General features: G+C 41.7%; 1 protein-coding gene across 6 annotated transcripts in view; it reads right to left on the bottom strand.

The window, feature by feature from the left end:
- lpp (LIM domain containing preferred translocation partner in lipoma) overlaps nt 1-21,614 on the bottom strand; it is a 244,668-nt gene that overhangs the window by 113,675 nt on the left and 109,379 nt on the right. For all 6 annotated transcript variants that reach the window (XM_035415842.1, XM_035415840.1, XM_035415844.1 and 3 more), the window contains one exon: nt 11,147-11,340. In XM_035415842.1, coding sequence (XP_035271733.1) covers nt 11,147-11,336 — 190 coding nt within the window. In that variant the 5' untranslated portion in view covers nt 11,337-11,340. The remainder of the gene's footprint in view (nt 1-11,146; nt 11,341-21,614) is intronic.

The raw sequence follows: 21,614 nt of genomic DNA, 5'->3' as shown, positions 1-21,614 counted from the left end.
CTCTATAAAACAAATTTTAATTTTGTTTAAATCTAAGTGCAGCTCATACCTGTTAATTTGCATTCATTATGAAAATGCAGGCTTAATTATCACACTTTATAGACCATTATATCAATTTTCAATAAGTTTTAATGTATGAGCTTTAAAAAAAATGCATTAATAGAAAGCATTATGTGTCATTAAATAACACTTCCCATTATACCTTCATTTTCATTTCGAAACCATAAGTATCATAGTTGCTCTAAAGTCTATTAGTAGGATAACAGAGAAAAATAGATGAATTGGTTACAAAGTCAATTATACAAATCATTTACAATACAGCACAAAACAATTTACTCCTCTACAAAGTATCAAATTGGCCTGAAAATATTTGGCCTTAATCCTCTTTAAAAATGCAGACAATGAATGGTGCTGGATTATATGGCCTAAAATGAGTTTTTGGATTACAGTGGTTATATAGTCGTAAAAAACCTCAAGAGTAGCCTATATTGAGCAGTCAAAATTACCTTCCGCAAAAAGACAAAACAAAGCAGAATAATTGAAATACCCATAAAGCACATAAATACAGATCAGTCCCGTTTATGGCGCCTGTAGCAGACGTGACGGCACTGCGGATTCGAATCCATGCCACTCAGGAGCCGAGGCTCCATAACCGCATTTTATTCCTCGTCAGAAGCAAGCGTCCTCCGCGCTGAGCGGCGCGGCCCTGCTTCTGAGGTGACCGTATCGACCGAGCCGCTTCGCTGGGCGAGAGAACGCCAGGGCGGATCGGGGAGGGCGTTATCGATCGCGTCGCCGACGCGCCTCTCCTCAAACACGGCGGAGCGCACGCACGCACACCGCTTTCGCAATTCAGCCCTTTTCTCCTTTTTTTTCTTCTTCTTTCTTTTTTAAACTTCGTTCCGAGAATTCCTCCGTTTAACGGGAGCGCTCTCACTCTCCAGCTACGTGGCTTTTAAATGCAAGGCTAACAAATGGGCCTTCTGAGCGTTAGGCTCACGTTCGTCTTCTTGAATAGACTTATACTCGTCAAAACAGAGCTTACTTTTTTTCCCCCCTTCCTGGCCCAGCAGAGTGGGTTGCATGAAATCAGGCGAGCGTCTGGAGCAGGTGCTTGTGATTGAGTGCATAACCTCCTACATCCCTGTACAGTCTGCTGCCATGTTTGCAAGAGTCTCATCACGCTGTAAATATGCTCGCAATACACTGGCCGTGCAACTCTTCGCCATGGGCAGTTTGTTGAATTTCATATTTAAACCCCCACAGATTGCGCATCTTGCATTTCTATAATTCCATCTTAATTTGATATTCTTGACGCAGACCAGCATACGACGATATTCCCAATGCCTACACCTGCGCTTTCCTCGTGAGTAAACAAAGCGCAGGAACTGTTGCACCATTTGTGATGTAATCAAGAACAGATGCGTAGCTCCGCGAAGGTCACTTGGAAATGTCAGCTGCCTGAGCAAGGTCTGGATCCTGTCTGCAGTTTGTGTGTATTGCCAAGAGAAGGATGCTTTGCATTCCTGCTTTCTCTCTGGCCATGTTCAGCTTCTCTCTAACAGCGCCTCAGAGATGGTTCCATGCGCAATTTATGAACTTGCCTTCGATTCGCCAAAAAAGGGTCCAGGGCCCACGATAAACGAGGGGACTCGGGTTTGTTTTGTACTTTGAGAGGAAAGTGGGTGGGGATATCACTAGATAGCCGAGACAGCGCAATCTGCAGTTTTAAATTGCCCTCGCCCCCCCCCCCCCCCCCAGCGCATCTGGGCGGAGGACATTTTCCGAACACCGCCTGTGAACCAAACCACAGGTCCCCCGGGGCTTGAGTTTTCAAACTCTGCTCACTTAAAAAAAAAAAGAAAAGAAAAGGAAAATAAAAAAACTTCACATTTGCTCAGTATTTCATAACCGTTTCCGGTGTTATTCAACCGCTGGGCCCAGGGGAGAACTCTTCACACTTTTGCCAGCGACATATTTGGTATCGCGCCGAGCCGTAACGTTGAGACGAAAAACAAGAAACAAACTTCGACGCACAATAAACAGCGCCTGGAACCCCTCGGCCCTCGAAGGCCCCGCGCAGCAGAGGCCTCGCGCAGATGTTGCGTTCCTGGTCATGCGGCCGCGGGCAGATGAGTCGTTCCCCCTCTTTCTCACAGATGAACCTGCTGCGATGCGCTCGGGGGGGGGGGGCTCTGGCCACGCAGCTGTCGGGCTGCGTCACAGCTTTGCACTGTATCTTCTTATCCATCCCCACGACCGCCAATAACCACTCCCTTCACGTGACCCAACCTGAGACACTGCATATTACTGTAAAACAAAGAGATAAACTTTCATCCGAGTGGAAGGTCGCCTGGCGCCCACTAAACACGTGGGAACACAGCCTGGAAACATGCAGGGCTCTTACCCTGCCGTGGAACCCTGGTAGTGCTTTACAATGGCAGAATGCCTTAAGCGCTTTTTTTGCAGAGGCTCTCCTGTTCGAATTAATAAGTTAGTTTCTGGAAATAATTTTCAGACATTGTTTTTAATAGTAGCTAATAATAAAGTGCGATTGCCAGAAGCGGCTGCAGCTAAAAATGGTCCTCCGTCGCAAACTGTTTAGACAGAGATAATTGGAGCAGCGTCTAGCATCCAATAAATTATGAAATCAGAGACGAAAATGAAAACAGAGACTGAGAAAGGGGCCGCAGTCTCGCAAGATCTGTGTCAGGTAGCTGGTAGCAAGATCGAGAATGGAGGGGACGCAAAACGACGTCAGAAAAAGCCCTCTCCTTTCACTAGTCCAACCCAGCGAAAAGGAACAGAAAATAAGGCAGTCGAAAATATACATATCAAGCCAAGTACAATGCTGTCCAGTTCGCTTCGATCCAAGCGCAGCACTGTCTTTGGTATCGGTTTTGTGTCCTTCAAACAAGGTTACGTTTGCAGATGGCTTTCAGTGTTTTTTTTTTTTTAAATCACAGTGACTTCGGAACTGAAGGCAAGATGGCTATCGGAAAAAAACTACGACATCCAACGCCAACGTCTCATCTCGGTTTCGTAGCCTTCAAGTACAAGATAAACCTTCCCATAAAAAAGTTGTTGTCTGGAAACTATGTAAAAAAGGTGTTTTTTTTATCTCAGTGTGATTGGGTTCCCTTTTCTAATCTGTAGCGTCTCAGCCCGTCACATCTGTACAGACCTATCTCTGGGGGCAGGAGCACGGCATCTGCAACATAGCTGGGAAAACAAAGCACGCGCAGGTATTTCACAGTCTGATAGATAGGCAAAGTGCAGAAATGAATTGCTGTAGCCATTTTATTAATGACAACGTTATACATTTCAAACTTCGGGAGGAGGATTTCACTAACCAGCCAAAGAAACCGTCACAAAGGTGTTATTTTTTACAATGCACAAATAAAATTTAAAGGTTAAAAAAAGAGTTTTGCTTTTTAAGGTGCATTTAGCTGCCAAAGAGTTTAAGAGACAGTAACCCTTCCTTTGATCATAAAGTGAACTTTTTCTGCTCTCCAACTCTTTAATCACACATTAAATGAACACTGACACTTTCATCTTAAGCGACTGGCGGTTTCAAACTGATTCATACAGTTTTATATCGCAGTGTCAGCTGAGTGCTTTATCCAGCTACAGTTTCCACCTGGGGCCTCAATAATCCTTCAAAAGCACTACCCAAAACCAAACAAGGTTGCCTTAATGGCAGGTTTACATTCGAGTCACTTTCACTTTTTTCCTCAAAAGATTAGTAGGACTTAATAATTCAGGACCTCATTAACCCTACATTAAACACCCCCAGTCATATTTTCAATAGTCTTTTGAACACATTGAGCACTTAACTACTGCTATTTTGGCTTTATCTCACATTATGTGTTCTTTCGCTAATAGTACTATTGGCTAGATAATTGACACGTTCGGTTATCTCCGCTAATACAAAGTCAATTAGCTTGCTGTATAACTCTGCTTATCCTGTGTAATGTAGGTCTTACATGTTTAATTCAGCTGTGTGCCGCCACACTCAATACTCAATGCGTTTTTCATCAGATAGAAAGTTCACTTATAACAAATAGAGGTTGAGCCAGACGTTAGCCAAAGTTTTTTTTTTTTAGCTTTAGCATTTAGTTTTGTTTGACCTTCAAACTGACTGCTGTGGGTCACAGTATGTAAGCAAGACCAATGTTAAAATTAGGCTAAACATTCTCCTTCCAGACTCAGAATTTCACATCTTGGCCCTAATATCCAATAAGTGTGTCCTGAATTTGTGTTAAAAAAAAAAACCAAAATCAAATCGAATGAATAAAAGGAGTTTCTCTTGGAATTAGCCACAGCGCAGAAGTGCAATATTTCTACCAAAATAAAAAACATGATGATGAAATGAAGCCCTAAATCACAGCTGCTGGTAATACTGCATTACCCATGATACTACACTGTAAATTATGAAACAGTCTAACTTCTGCAAGTAGACGCTGATCTCTGATGTTAAGTGTAAAAAGAAATGTGTTGTAAAACAGTCTTAAATTGACATGTAATAAATAAAATACAAACCTGAATGACTAAGTAGGCGTCCGATTGCATTCGTGCATAAAAACCAATGAACGCATTTCACCCATGTTCATTTTAAGAGATATTTTAAAACACAGATGTTGCACAGAGACAATACATTAATGAACTTGGACCAAAATATTTGTTTGTCACATTTTCATCGTTAACCATGCAAATCCAGCACCTTCACTTTGCAGAAGTGCAAGCCACAAAGCTAAGAAGGACCTCTGAGATTTAGGAAGCAGGCTGCAGTCTTTCCTGTACCAACCCATTGCTGCATCCTCTCACCCTGTAGAGAGGCTGTTTCCAGGAAACACCATTACATTAATCAAAAATAGGTGTGCAGTGGCTGAGCTTTGAACACAAAATTGCCAAATCTTTAATGAAATGCGTTTCAGATTGCTTGCCATAAATAACGTACTGAATTCTTTGTGTCATTTGGAGTGGATCATACTTGCAGATGTAAGTACTTTCATATGGCATTATTATTATTATTATTATTACTGTATTGTAGCACTACAAATACCAAGAAGTATATATTTTATTCTCTAAGGTGTGTCTTCTTAATAACAGGGGTAGTATTATTATTGACAAAATACCCTCATATATACAGTATACAGTACAAGCAAAGAGTAGAGAACGGTTTCCGATTGTAAAATTAGACCAAGGGCTATTCAAATCCTGTACTGCAAATCAGCACAGAATTTGTATTACAAAATACCTTTAAGTCCCAGCACCAAGATAAGGGAGAAATATTTGTTCAATTATGCAGCAACCTGAAAGCAATTTAATTTAAATGGAATCCCAGTTAAATATACAGATGCCAAGATATCCGGCACAAAGCATGAATTACAGCTGAAGAGCTCCCCTGAACCAATTTCCATATACGGACATGGGCCTACTTACATACTTCAAAGATCAAATATTAAGCATGTATCAGGACATTAGAATTGCTGAACAAGTGCACATAATTGCCATTAGATATTCAGTACTTCTGGCCGTTGCATAGGGGCTGACTGTAATTGAAAGGCAGTCTCTAAGTGATGCTTGACGAGATTAGAGCTCAATGTGATACAGCAAGTTCTCCTTGACAAGTCAAGAGGAAAAGCACTGTTCTCGAAATAGACGTGCTCCTTATGAAGAGGGAGTGTGGGAAGTTCAGAGGGATGGTGTCATCGATGGGCGGGGTCACTTGGGTTACATCGCACGGATCTCCGAAACCCAGCCAGCGGTAGTCCCCGGGTCACCGTGAGTTACCGCTGTGGCAGCGCGCCAGGACCCTGCAGATTTTTATTAATCTATCAGACTAACCTTTTCATGCTTTAACAGCATTAAGATTAACTCTCGCTTGTCGCATTCACGCACCTGGGCCGGGACGCGCTCCAGGACAGGCAATATGAGTCTCACTAAAGCAGACGTGCCACAGTACGCTCAGACCGTGGATACGCAGAGGCTGGCAAGTGGAAAAGCCCCAGAGGTCGGCAGGGCCTGGAGAGGCCGCGTGGCCCCCTTGCAAAGCACTGCATGGGCCTTCCCCCCAAGGCTACCCCAAAGTTTAACACTGGACCCTACGCAGAGCAATCACGACTTTCACACAGCTGACGTAAAAAGAATTATCAAAGCAGTGCTCGCGATAGTTTCTATGAGCAAAGCGCCATTAAATTCTAGAGTGGAAAAAAGCCAGCATGAACCACTGCAAGCCTTACGACACAGGCAGGCAAGTCATGCACTGTTCTTAAGCTGTAACAGACAACTGTAACAGACAACCAAATATAACATCTTCCATTATTCCCAAAGGCCCCATTACAAGGTCCTCCAGGCTAGGTCTCTGGTAAGGTGGAAACAAGAAACTGAATGTTTGGGTATTATAGAAAGCACAAGCATTAAAATGATTCTTTCAAATGTTACACCACTTAAGGTTATATATATATCTATTTTTTTTTTTGCTTGCATAATGTACACTGGTGAAGTACAGAGGTATAAAAAATGCTTAAATTGCTTAATAAGGAGAAGCTCTTTTGAGTCTCTCACTCAAATCATCAAGTGCTAGTCTGCTCTGGCCAGCGCTAAAGATGATTTAATTTAAAAATTATTTCAGACCAGAAATACTTCGATTCCAAAACCATTTCATGGTTTATAAACATGGTTTACACTGCACCCTTAGAAGAAAGCACAGTAGGACTTACATCCTGATAAACTAGCTGAACACTAGCTCCAATCAAATTAAAGTAACAGGCAAACAGTCGTATGCTGATGGAGATCCTGTGAGTTTCGATAAAAGGGTCAGTTTACTATCTGGAGTTTAAAAAAACACAATTTCAGATTATGTGCATGTTTTTGTGCCCAGGTTTTATGTGCGATGAAAGACATGATAGATACTTGAAGTTTCTGACAAACGGAGGGCTTTATGTAATGACTGGTATAGGGGCATTCCCAAGGCTGCGGTCGAAAGCAAGAAAAGACACTTCAAGAAACTCCAAAGCATCTTGGAAGTGTATAAGCTGCTTTGGAGCTACTTGAAGTGCATATTCTTTTTTTTTAAACTACAAACTTGTGAATGCCTCATACCAGCCATTATAAAGCCCACAGTTCAACAGAAACTTAAGTGTCAAAAATATCCTTCATTGCACAGAAAAACTGTCTGTTGAAAAAACTAAAATAATTCCACACAAGAACTGTCTGTCGAAAGCTGAAATATCAAAAAAACTCAAGAAGTGAACTATCAATTTAAAATACATTTTCAATGCATTCCTTACATGGTGCTCTTTTGTGCTGCCTTCAAACAGGCAATCATCATACCTCTTGAGGTAAGATGAGGCTCAAGCTTCCACCTATTTTCTTTCTGAAGTACTTGTATCACGGATCTACAGTGCTCCCATTTTATGAGGTTTTGCTCCTGAAAGCAAATTGAGATTCATTAGTGTGCTGCTAAATTTTTCAAATTAGGAAAAATGTTAGCATAGAGCCTTGTGCATGATATGAAAAAATAGTTTTGTACAAAAAGGCACAAAAAAGATTAATCACAAAACAGTTTCCAAAGTTATACACTGCATGGCAACAAACAGTACTGCAATTAAACATTTAAAAAATCTTGAAATAAATTAAATATTTTTTATCAACTTGGAACATATTCTCACCTCAGAGACTGTATGTTTAAAAGAACAGTATGTTGAGACATAACGCACCCAGGAAACCTTGCTGAAATATGTTTATTGTTTTGGCTAGCAGAGATCAGGTTCTAAAGACAAATTCTTTGAAAACAACAAGTACTTTCATGACATTAGTTCAGTAAGGAAAATAATTAGCTGAAACAGTTATCATACAATCTGACTTGGATGAGAGTCCGCAGACATTGCTACTCTCCAGGCCTTTCCTTCATTTGTATTGCATTACTTGGGATATGTCTTTATCAAAAGGTATTCCACACAAAATAAGCAACACAGCATCTCATAACATGAACTTGTGGCCCCAAATTCACAATTCAATGCCCCGGAGTTCAACTCAAGTGTTGTTGTCCATCTTGAGAAAACAAAAGTTCTCCTAACATTGTACAGTTATCCCAAACCAGCAGACAAACATTAGCCCTAACAATAACCAAACATAGTCACAACGCCCCAGTCTTTTTCATTACATTAAAAGGAAAAAAATAATAATGATCAAGCAACGGATCACACCGGCAGCCTGTCTACATGGCGTAACTTGAGGCAAGAGAGGCTTTTCTCAGGTTATGCACATTTAATCCGTCTCCTTACAAGACCCTGACCTACATCAGCTTCACAAGAAATGTATAACTCAGCTTTTTGTTCTCTTTTTATCAAGATCCCCCTGGCAGGAGCTGGAGACAGCACCCTCTCAACCGCAGAGGTGCTTCATGCTGCTCAATGTGCCGAGCCAGGGAGCACTGGTCTTCCTTCAAAATCTCTGGAGCAGACAAAGCCTAACTATCGGTCATGCTTTCTTGTGTTCTTGTGGCACTGTTAAAAAGCAAACTTAGCTGACTAACTAGCATCAGTTGGGTCACACCTTAAGGAGGAATGATTCTGCTATGTAAGACACAGCTATCTAAAATTAACTTTTATTGGTCCGGCAGAGATAAACACAGTGTGAATAATAATTGTGGCGCAGCCCGTACTGATCTGTCCGTTAAAATAATTTCATACGAGGCCACTGCCCCTTTTTTTGCAACATAAGTAATTCCACCCTGTAAAAAAAGGTTTTTCCAGAGCATCTATGGCCTAAAATGGCATTCTTCTCTAATGGATGTATCACAGACTGCTATCAGTTATTACACGTCAATAAAAGCACGTATTTCAAAAAGTATTGGACAGACAACAACTTTTCCTAATCTCTGCACTAAAAGGATACAAATGTAGAGCTCTACAGCTGAAAAATGAAAGCTGCAGCACATACTTTGCTTCGAAATTATATGGTAAGCTATTGGCGCGGCCCATTTACTACGATGACACATTTTGGTAGCACTTGCTTTATGGCTCTGAATGACACCACTCACTCGCAGTGCTAACTGCTGCTTCGCTCTTTGTTTCTGTGTATATATCCACATGCACCAAAGAAGTTTTGGTGACTCCAGCATAGTTTCTACATTTGTACCGTGTTGGTATCTGAAGCAGTGAAGTACATGCTGTTTCTCTTTTTGCCTTAATCTACCCTTTTTAAGGTCTTGCTGTAGCCTAATCTACTCTTTTCATTATTTTATGTTGTGAATGAGACTCAGCTTTTCCCATCTCACACCATCAAAGAGAACCAAGGGCGACAGGCACAAAAAAGCTTTGGAGTACAATTTATCTTTAAACTATGAAATACACCAAAATAGAGTGATTTAATTAATACCATTTTAAAGCAAAGATAAAGTTTAAGTTACATGTCTAATCAGAAAGCTTTTCAGGCCTGAAAGAAAGCACATGCTGTAACTATAGAAACCAGTATCTAATAGAGCTGCTATCGGCCAATTAGAGGAAAACATTAGACTGCATCGCTGCAACAAATTCCTAATAATACTCTAACTAAAAGTAAAACTAAAAGCATGGGTCATGTTTTGCTGTATTGCAATCCTTGGCCAATGAACAACTGAATGCACCAGACACACTTTATTGATTTAAGTGGTTTAGACGGGGCTTTTTCCATCAGCCCTCTCAGTATTGCATCCAAGCAGCTTTACCCTCTCTGGACGGCTCTAGACCGAGATAAAAGTGGATATAAACCCAATCTGTGATATAAGAATGAATGGACCGTATACAATATGTGTTCAACATTTTCTCTTAAAGGTTTATGGTGTTCACCAGTTAAATAATAATTCATTAATAGTATGTGTGTGTGTGTGTGTGTGTTCTCTTGATTCTGACATTGTTTAAAAAGTCGTAAGCTTAGCATAATCAAGGAGCAATAATTAAGTCTAAGCTCTAGCATTTTCTGAAATGACATTCATAAAGATTTTACAAAAAACATGTGCTTATTTATCCTTTATTCATTCAGCGAGCAGGAGAACCTCATTTTGTTTACACTACATTTTACCATAGAAACATATTATTGGTAATGCACTGTGTAAATGCAGATTATGGCTTATAGACCAATATGCACTCCTCTGTATGCATGCAGGCTGGCAAACATCAATGTTCACACACAGACACACATGCACGCACACAGACACAGACACGCACGCACGCACACACACAGAGTACATGCACACAGACATGTACTCACACATGCACACAGACATGTACTCACACATGCACACAGACACGCACGCACACACGCACACACACAGAGTACATGCACACAGACATGTACTCACACATGCACACAGACATGTACTCACACATGCACACAGACACGCACGCACACACGCACACACACAGAGTACATGCACACGGGCATGTACTCACACATGCACACAGACATGTACTCACACATGCACACAGACACGCACGCACACACGCACACACACAGAGTACATGCACACGGGCATGTACTCACACATGCACACACTTTCGTTGTTTCCCTCAGTAGCATTTTTTCCGGCACGTCATCCTCAGAGCGAAGCTCGGCACGCAGGTCCGCTGCCTTGACAGCACGTGCTGTGTCAGTGAGAGCTGGGGCCTGCGACCATGCGCAAGCTCAGCTCTGGTCTGGTGGCAAATGACCTCCACAGCCCCCCCCCCCCCCCCCCCCCCAACAAGCCAATCACAGGTACGCAAAACCTGCCGCTGCTAACGCAGGTCAACTCCATCCAAGTGCCTGAGGAGGCCCCAGGTGGCACACAGTCACTCACTTCAAACACAATGAGAAAGTATTAGCGTGTGCTGCACTGCATAATCGTATTCTTGAATGATAAACACATGGCGATAAGGTCTGCCACAGTACCAAAGTGTTTGGTTCAGTTTCCGCTGCAGGGTTTCAGTTCCTCATAATGGCTCAATGGAAATTTCACCTGCCTCCATTTCTGGGAATTTACGTCCGTCAAATTTGCGATGTATTTACTGTTGTTCTTTGTTCGGGGTTGTGTCTCATTCTGTGCAGTCAGCTTAAGAAAAAGTTTCGGGGGTACAACAGAAGCGGATTTGACAAACCGAAGGGTGGATTCCGACCTTACCTCCAGCATCTGGATGGGCCAAATCTCCCAGCTGCCTGTAGGGCTTAAACTTTGGCTTGGGAGCGACCACGGGCGCAAACTTCACAGGCATTTGCTGCTGGGATACGGAAATGCTGGGGGTCCCGAAGGCTGGGGTGGTCTCCATCCTGGCGCTCACTTGCTCCATTTTCTCGCTGTCACCGGTCAACATAGTTCTGGACAGAGATGAGACACGGAAGAAAGCATAAGTTGCATGGGTCCCAAGTAGCCTCATTCAATCAAGAGAATCACTTGATAAGAAATGTTCTTAAACCCTAAAAAACTTCAACAGAAGTGTATTTTCTCTGCCCAGGCTGCAGTCCATTTCTTCCTCATCTCTTACACCAACCCAGTAGTCACTTAAACATGCAGACCTGCCCCTTGTATCAAGCAAGCGCCTGAAAGGGAAGCCATCTTGTATTACATTGAAAATATAGTTACATTGTTTGTGAGAGTTATGTGGGTTATCTCGCTATGGAAGAGGTACGCTTCATTTCTTCATACAATGACAGGAAAATCATTTTTGTTTACATTTCCTTTTTCTGGGATTCCAACCCTTTCATAAATGGAGGTCTACCGTTATCTCTGTGACTCTACTGTAATAAGCCTATGGAGGGTCTGGGGATTCGCTTGTGCCTTATTTTGTACAGAAGAAAAATAATATTGATAATAACAGGGCGAAGAAATGGGTTACTCAGAATTTAAATTAAGCTTTGTTATGACACCTGCTATTGTTATGATATGTGTGTTTGTCTTTTTTTCTCAAGGCAGAAGATTAGGAACAGTGCAATATTTCAATATGTGTCTAAAACAGACAAGAAAGTGCATGTGAAACATTTTCTTTCTCTTTTTATCCACAGTGGCTCTCCATTATAAATCTTGTATACCCGAGTATTGGGAGTACGGCAGATATTAATAAACTGTAAGTAAATTACGAAACAACACCTAGACTGGAGTGCCAAGGATCGTGTTGTTAAACATGCTGTCCGACATAGACCTGGTTTGAACCACAAGCTGGGGCTTTTGTTTGACTTTCTTCACAACTCATAATACTTAATGTAAATGAAACCTCTACATTAGCCTTCTCAATGACAAGCCCTTTGATTGTCAATGTGTGCTGTGTACTAATGCAAGTTTGTTTGGGAGAGAGCAAGGGGTGACCATGGTTGTGTCTTAAGAAATCCTGCATTCATTCTCTGGCTTAACCACAATATGTCTCAGACCCATAGACCACATTGCTGAAGTAACTAAGGCTTGTGGACAGTGTAGTCCACAAAAAACGATCCTTGTATTAAAATGATTTTACATCTCTTGACAATTATCCATTTTTGTAGTTGAGAGAAATACAGTACCGTAAAAAATGTAGGTATATGACGTACAAATGAGCCACACATTCAGCTAGCCCAGTGACGGATCAAATAAGGCGAAATTGATTTTTTATTCTGTAATGTTATTTTTATGGACTATACCTTTGGGCTATCATAAGATCAGACAAGAAATATATTTTAATATCTATAGACACTTATTTTAAACAGCACGTACAGCATTTACACGCAGAAATTTATGAAGAAACAACATTCAATAATTTATACCGTAAGAGTCAAAAATACATGCAAAAAAATAAATTATACAATTTCTACAATATGTGGAAGCATTGAATTGTACTTCTTTCACAGTTCATTTATTGCTTCTGTAGCTGGGAGGTGGCACATGGAATAAATTGAATCTGAATAAATTACTTAAGGTAGAGGCTGAAATTCCCCCTGATGAGCGCAGTCTGAGCTGCCCAGTTCTGCTCAGTACCAAACTGTGTAATTACATGGAAGTCGTCATTATATTTGTTACAAGTCCGCATTAAGAACGCAAAAGAGAACCGAGTTCTCAGTTAACCTACCAGGTCAAATAAAATATCAAAAAAATGAAAGAAATCTGTGCTGTTTTTTCAGTTGCTGTAATTTTTCAGTTGCTGTACAGCTGTGAACATGAACATGGCTAAATTTATACTATATTTATACTTTCATAATACATCTTTCTTACTCCTGATTTCATCTGCTATTAAAGAACTGCCTCATCTAGGAGTACCGCAGCAGCTTTAAAGAGACAAAAACTCACCGAAACAGTAGACAAAAGTGTAAATCTGTCATCCAAAGTGATGAGGATTACACAAAAATGAAACTGGATCAGCATGCTCAACCCAGACACCCAGAATAATATGTATCCCAGACATGAATACTTGCACTACAGCTTAATTAGTAACAGCAAATAATGAGAGACTTCTGCTCTTCCATATATACTCTCCATATTAATTTACTCTGAGTAAAATGCTGCAGAAGGCTTAAGGTAGCCTAATCCATATATTGTACATTACATTACAGGCATTTAGCATTACATTGCATCCATTTATACAGCAGGATATATACTGAAGCAATGCAGGTTAAGTACCTCACTCAAGGGTACAATGGCAGCATCCTGACGGGGAAATGAACCCATGACCTTTATATTACAAGACCAGCTCCTTACCCATTATACTACGCTGCTGCAGTACTGTGCCACAGAACTGGAAATGGTACAAACATGTTGATGGATGTTTTGTAATAGCCTGTTAATCTCTGAATTCACAAGAAGAATTTACTGAAGGGTAAAATGGCTCTGTTCTTGGTCAGGTGAGAAGTAACGTTATTGCAAAAAGTCACAGAAGCAAACATTTTTCCATGATCAAATCATCAAAATGCCTGTAATGTAACTAAAGATCAGAATTTGGTGAGATTTATTCTTATTGTGTACACTCCTCACTCAAATACTGCCCATCTGTCCCACCAAAATACTGCCTGAAAGTGTCCATTTCTAAAGTGCAATCATCCACTCAAAAACAAAAAAACTTTGATTCTAATCTTTCTTAGAAGCTCTCTCCAGTGCCAGGGCAAGATAAGGAACATTTTGTGAGCCTGTTAGTTGATATCAGAACTCTTCCTGCCAAGAGATGGGCGGGTCTTGCCCGAGAAGGGCTTTTTGGACAGAGGCCAGACGCTTGCTGGCACCGCCCACTCTGTGCGAAGCCCTAGCCCTCTTCAAAGCGCCATCCCAAATGTCATCCGTTCAGCTAAATTCAATTTGCCGCGGCCGGAGCATTAATCCATCACGCGTCACCTCGCGCTCGCCGCCGTTCGGGGGGACGTGACCTTTCGAACGTCTCCTTCTTCACTACGGCTGCGAGGACGTGCGACTTTCGTGGGTTTCAAATTCGGCCTGCCTGTCCTCGGTCTGAGCCAGCTGGGCTTCCCTGGGGTGAGAGAGGAGACGTGGCAGCACACCACGCTCCTGTGGCGGGGGCCAAAATGCTGTTCCACCTGTTCCATTCTGCCTCGTGAAAATATTTCCGAAGCTTGAAAGAAAGAAATAATAACAATGGCAGAGCAGGTGCGCCATTTTTGAATTTAATAACAGGGACTGCTCCTGTAGTAAATCGCTAAACGTGGTACAGCTGGTGAAGGTGATACTGTCGTAAAATTGCTTACAGTGGACGACCGCATCTGTGTCTATGATGCAAGTTTGAGAATTGGATAACTGACAACTCGTGATCAGCCTTAAGGTTTAAGTATAGTTCAGTCATTTCTAATAAAGCTGTACCTCGTGACAGGTGGGCCTCATCATCACCTAAACTAAGTCATCACGTCACACTGCTTTTAATCCCCCCTCTGAACAAATGCCTGACCAATCATATATCAAATCACTCAGATGACGTTAGTGACAACACCGCAGTGACAATTTAAGAATTGCCTAATCAAAGTAACAAGATAAACCAAATAATATCCAGAAATATCCACGTTGGCAATTCTGAGGCATTAAGTTCAGTCAGGCCACAAACAAGTACATAATGTCTTATGATATTGATGATTACCGGCGAAGACAGAGTACAAATGATTCTTGTTCATGATTCTTGTTCTCTGAACATTTACGGGATGTAGCCACAAACAAGTAAACCAAATGGGAGAAGAGCCAACGTGTAGGCTGCGGTATATTTTGAGCACTGAGAAAAACGCAATTTCTCCTTTCAAACTGGGGAGGAAAAAAAATCAATCAGCTGTATGGCGTGCCATGAAGCGGTGTGCTTACCATTTCACAGGTCCAGTGAACACGCAATGTCTCGTTGCCATTGGTCACCGGAGAAGGAAGCGTCATAAACGCAAGGCCCTGGGTTGAGCTTCCACAAACAAACCACAGGGGGAAGGTACTAAAATTACTGTGAATTACAGCTGTGCGCGGAAAAACTGTGCACGCAAGATGATTTAATGGGACATTTACTAAACTAATTATATAAATGAATGCAGGCATTAAATATTTGGTTAAATATAGCTGGCATTATTACGAGAAAATTTTGTACATGTGGCGACAAAACCAACAAAGCGAGAAACGGTAACTTATTCGTTTCAAAGAGGGCAGCGCTCAAAAGCAGCCTGAGATTTCATCTCCAGTGTGAAGCGAGATAAGCCACCTAGCTGTATATGAAGCGTGTGACTGCGCATTTATCTTTCATCTAATCCAATATCAAGCATTGCATGACTTCAGAGCCCACAGGTTTTGATCAATTTCTGTGACATCTAGAAGAGGGATTTTCTTGAGCAGAAAATACTCTTTTTGCTTTTCGCTCCCCTATATTAATCCTTGATGCCAAAGATATCTTCCGTTAAAGTTGCAGCAGCCACGACAAGGCGCTCATGCTAAACTAATAGTAACACCTGCTTTTTGCAGGAGTTGGCAACAAATTACAGTGCAGTAATTGCTGTGAGCCTTTATGAATCACATGATTTCAAACACATTTTACAATAAACTCAATTGTTTGCACTCTCACACTGAACTATAAGAATTAGATATGCATTAAGGCGAACTTGCAAAAATCAGCAGCTCCTGCTTTTATTGCTTTTTGCATGCCATAAATCCAGGTACCCCAGTTAGTTAGTTAAACACTGACAGGTGTTTTTTTCTTTTCATATGCCAATGGCTTTTGGGTGTGTTGAATTCACTGGATACATCTGGATCACACTGTATGGATCGCACAAGTCTTTCTGATTGGTTCATACAAGTCATCAATTGACAGCAAGCATATATCATCTCTGCCCATGAGGGAGGTGTCACAAAAAGAACAAATAACTAAATAAATAAAATTGACTGATTGAGCATATTTTTTCACTTCATGAACATAAATCCCTGGAAAGGAACAACATGGCTTGCAGCATAATATGGCTGACAGTCAACGTCAAGAGTTGTCAATGTCACAAGAATGTGTCTTAAGGATCCATCAACATCAAAATCTCATGGTCATTTTGGCACAAATCAGTCTCAAATTATACGATCATATTTAATAGCAAGCAGTAAACCACCACCACTGACGCACATACAAAATAGTCTGTATAGGGCTCATTGATACACTGGCAATTTTAACAAAGAAAAAAAAAAAAGATGAAATTTTCTGAGGCCCCAAAACTGCAGACATTCCCAGGCGTGAAATCAGTTGAAATATATTTTAAGCTATTTACGTGCAATGATTTGTTGTTGTTGTTTTGTGTTTTATCCTCTTTCTAAGTGAGGAAGGGTTTGGATTTGCACCCTCAGACAAAGCGGAAAACAAAAAGGAACCCACGCACTATCGTCTTTTAGCATCTGCTAAAATCCCTGCTCCTTTTCCCCTTTCTGAATGGCACTTTTCTTCTGAAGCACGGCGCTGCGGCGTGCTGAAGCTCCTACACCCGCTTCCCTTTCAAATTCAGAACCCCCTCTCCCTCGCAGCCGCAATAGCGCCGCTCCCCCCGTCCTCTCCGCACCTGTTGTCTTCGGTTACGGGGAAACACGGGTGCCGCGTAACGTTATAGCACCAGCTCCCTGACTGCCATCGCTATGACAACGCATTCGGCTAGCCTATATGGCCTGGGTTACGCAAGGTCTCTGGCAGCCTGTCAGGTGCAGGTGTCAAATACGAGCCTTCGGGTTCCTCCTGCTAGCCCTGGGTCATTTTACAAGGCTGGAGATTTGTCGTTATTTGCGGCCTCCGGGGGAAGAGATTTCCGCCGTTTGCCAGAAACTCTTGTTGCTAGCCCACACCAGACACCAGGGAAGGGTCCTAGTTAGAGATAGACAAGTCGCGAAATTGGATCCTTGATCCTTTATCCTTTATAAGTGAGGCAATTTTGTCATTATGATGACAAAGTCCTATCCAGACATTACATTACATAAACATCATGGCAATTCACCCAAATACCGAATGACACTCACAGTTACAAGCACTCGTGTTTTTATGCAATGTCTCTTGAAGTGAATGTCAGTCTTCAACTGACATTTTTGTGTCTGACATGCTTGTTATTAAGTGCAAATGGCGAACAATGATTTTAACTGATGTGCCCGGTGTAAGATGTTAATGATGAGTTGTCAGAATTGTCTTTGAGAACAGGCAAATCTGCCATTCAATCTTGCTGTGAAAAATGTCTCACCTCAGGCTAAGGTTATAAATACTTTTCTTTCCTTTCAAGGTGTATTTTCAATCTTACCATCAGCAGCAGAAATCTAGACAGGATATATTTGTCAACAATTTTACCTACACTTTAGAGCTAGAGCATTTTAAATAGTGTATTGGAAATACCAGTATGATGGATGCAATTGTACACTTCTAACAGAACAATCCTGTGAAATCCCTGCATCTCTGTGGAATAATATAATTTAACCTATTTGTATGAGAGAAGTACTAGCCATTGTAATTGAGCAGTTATTTGTCAAGGACTCAAATTCATGATGATAAATGAAAACTGCTGATACAGACATACGTATGCCTTCAACTCTTCATGTGCCAGTAGACAATTAGAACACCACAAAAATGAACAGCAGGAAGAATACTGAATGTACTGAGTGCTAGGCATCCGGGCAAATTGCATTTCAACATTATGTATTTCAGTTCAAATCAATTTGATAGTTCCATAGTGAAGACACATTGTGTAGCCATTTAGTACTAGGTTGGTGCACATATGAATGCATACAAACGCAAGGCAACCAGCAAATCGGTACATCCATGACACACTCTAGCATACCATTCAATGAGGTAGCCAGTTACAAATGTGGACAATAACCTAAATTGTTTGATGTCTTTCAACCGCTTCATAGAAAGTACTTCAAACCAGAATATAGGTTTGGATATTGTCCTTGACAATGCAAAACAGTAATTTACTGTAGGAGAATAGCAACTAGTACAAGAAAAGACCGCCTTCAACAGTTTTTTTAGCTAAAATAAGGTACGGTACACTAACTGTAGAAAGCATCACCAAGCAAGAAAATAAGAGGAAACATTTAAACTGAGGCTTAAGGTGTCTGAGTTGTTCTAGATCTGAGCTGAACTGAAACGTAACACAGAGAGTATGTCCCCCATGGATCAGGACTGGGACTTTGGGTTTAATCCGCAGTATATGACATAATTAGAGCGTTAATTATGCACCCCGTTGATGTGCTAGGGCTTTGATTTGGATGCCTAATTGGGAAAGCAGCAACCAGTCTGCAACTGTGCAAGTTTCCCGATGCATACGAGAGGATGAATGTTCCCTGACCCCAATGGTGTCACTGGACTCAAGTCATGCCAACACTAGCATACAAGTCCAATGCCCCTCTGTTAGCAACACAATCAATGTGCAATCTTAACACACCTAACAAGGAAGAATACCACAGTCACTAGTTACTGTAGCATTGGACAAACCATTGATTATGGCTGCCCAGGATGATTTATTTTTTTTATTTTTATTTTTTTTACTGTAAGTGAAGAGGTATAAACAGACAAGCTAGCGAAACTTGCACCAAAGCAAAGCTCTCCTTGTAACAGCTAGGAATTCCACCACATATCCAGGAACACCATTTACAGGCTCATAAAATTCTACTAAGTATATATGTCAGATGAGGCTAATGATGGGCCTCAAATAAATTCAGACAAAGAAGATAGACAGCATGGCCTTTTTTCAGTTTTCCCAGCTAAACAAGGTAGAACAAGACAGCCTAACCCTGTTCCTTTAGACCTATTGTCCTGCAGGTTTTCATTGCAACCAAAATTTGGCACACCGGATTCTACTAATTGGCAGCCCAACGAGATCTCTAGCTGATGATATCTAGGTGTGCTTTGTTAGGGTTGGAGTGAAAACCTACGTACAGGACAGTCCATCTCCAGGAACAGGGTTGGGCAGCCCTGAGGTAGAAGGTAAACTGTATGGTATGATGTATAGCTGTTCAGCCAGGTTTTGTGGAACAGTTCAACAATTCATGGGATGAACCATTGCACCTGAATGCAATCAACATCTGTCCTTACAACTCTGACTTACAAACTGTTGATTTTTGTGCTGCAAACTCAGTTTTTGTCGCATTTAATTGTAATTCAAAACTAAGGATAGATGTTGATCAAATCTAGGCCACTGATTCCTGTAGTCTAAAAATTAAATACTTGTCCCATTGAGGCTTGTTTTATGAACATACAATAGAGTGTTATGAGAACCATGCTGCACTCAATGTTGATTGGTCTGAGATAGCCCTTTCTTTCAGTTCTTCAAGTTGTTTTCAACTTGATCACCCTTCCACTTACAAGCATAAATAGCACTTCGCATAGTTGTTCTTCTGTGCTCATTTCTCTTGGCTCATTAACACAAATACAATGAGGACAGACAAACTGTTTCCCCACGTTCCTCATGCACATTGATCAAAAAATGATTAAACTGCTGTTGAGGTAGTGTGAGGTAGGAACTGTGACACGGCCTGGTTCAAACTGCATGGCAAACCATGATTGGCTGATTTGCTGATGGCATGATTTGCATAACTTTGGTTTCAAAAGTACTGCCTGCATTTCCTTCATAGCAACAGGCATCAGTTTATCGAGATTAGCTTGATTGCGAGTGACAGAGGTATGGAAAGGGAAGTGAGTGATGTGGAGGCTTTCAAACCTCACAGAATGCACGTGATTAAAAGAAAACCAGAGAAATGACAGCCGTCGAAAGTCATCAGAAACAGGACTCCAGATTAAATTGCATGAAACTGTCTGTATCCTGCCTGTCTAAATAAAATGTATGCAGAGGACGACAGGAACAAATTATTACTCGACTGGCATCTTTTATTTATTTCCTTTGATTATGCACTTAAAGAATCACAACTATTCCACAAACTTATTAGTTAATTTTTTACGCAGCAAGTCATGTGGTTGCCAAGAACAGAGAAAGCAATTTATGTGCATTGGCAACTGTCCAATCAACAGAGCGCTTGTGTGGAATGCTAGCAGAGTACAGAGGCTCAATGAGACAACGAGAGCTGTGAAGAACTGAGAATTACTGAAAAGCCCACCTCACAGTCATACAGGTAGACGGATATTCCTCCTGAAGGACAGGTCGCACGCCAGACAGGTGCTAATTTTTATTGAACCAGGGTAGTCACACTGAGATTGACATCTTTGCACGCGAGCCCAGGAGGCTACATGTCTTTGGACTGTGGGAGGAAACTGGAGTACCCAGAGGAAACCCACGCAAACATGGGGAGAACATCCAAACTCCACGCAGAGAGCATCCAGCCTGCTGTGCCTCGAACCCAGAGCCTCCTGCTTGCGAGGCAGCTGTGCTAACGAGAAAAGGTCACGGCTATGATGCTCCATAGCTGACCCCTCTGCCTGGAACACAGGGTTTCGCAAACCTCCTTCGGAGGCCGCGGGACCGGGTTTTAACCCGCTTTAAAACCGCCACTGCAGAGAGTTCCTGTGCCGCCCGTTCCCCAGAACGAGAAACACCAAGTGACCCAGCTGATGTTTAATATGGATGCAGATGCGTATTGATTTGGGCCCTGGTTCATTCTTCAGATCTGCTTTCTAGCAATGGCCCGGCCCTCGGGCCTTCCTCCCACCGAGAGCAGGTCCAGGATCAGATATCATTTTGGCCCGACGCTCCAGCAGGCTCTCCCACACATATTTACCAGTGCGGCTGGGAGTGGAGAACGGGGAGCTGCGCCAAGGCAGCGCTTCGCTGCTGCACGCCCCTTCTGACGTGGGCATCTCGCGCAAGTTCAGCACATTCTGACAGGGCTATCAGTTACAAAGCATGCCAAGCGGATCGATTTAGCACTCTGCCACTTTAGTGCAACCTGAAGACTCTTAAAGCTGCAGGGTTATAATAATAAAATCATACTTATCATACTTAAAACTATTTAGAAACACACAATAGGCTTAATTTCACCCTAAACACAGTGTGTATTTCAAAGCCTAGTTTTACTTTTTTGATTAATCTGTCAGAGACAACACAATTTTTTTAACATAAATGTATTGTGCCAGATTTATCTGTGGTTTATTTTCATCTGCAGTCCCAAAGTTTATATGGCCACATACGTGTTTCTATTTTTCAGAAGGAACATTTGCCAGACGATGCAATTAACACCATCCTTCTCACGTGTCAGTATAATC

This window comes from Anguilla anguilla, chromosome 4, assembly GCF_013347855.1.
Source record: "Anguilla anguilla isolate fAngAng1 chromosome 4, fAngAng1.pri, whole genome shotgun sequence".
NCBI lineage: Eukaryota > Metazoa > Chordata > Actinopteri > Anguilliformes > Anguillidae > Anguilla > Anguilla anguilla.
Note: the sequence above shows the minus strand (reverse complement) of the source record. Positions and strands in the feature narration are given on the sequence as shown.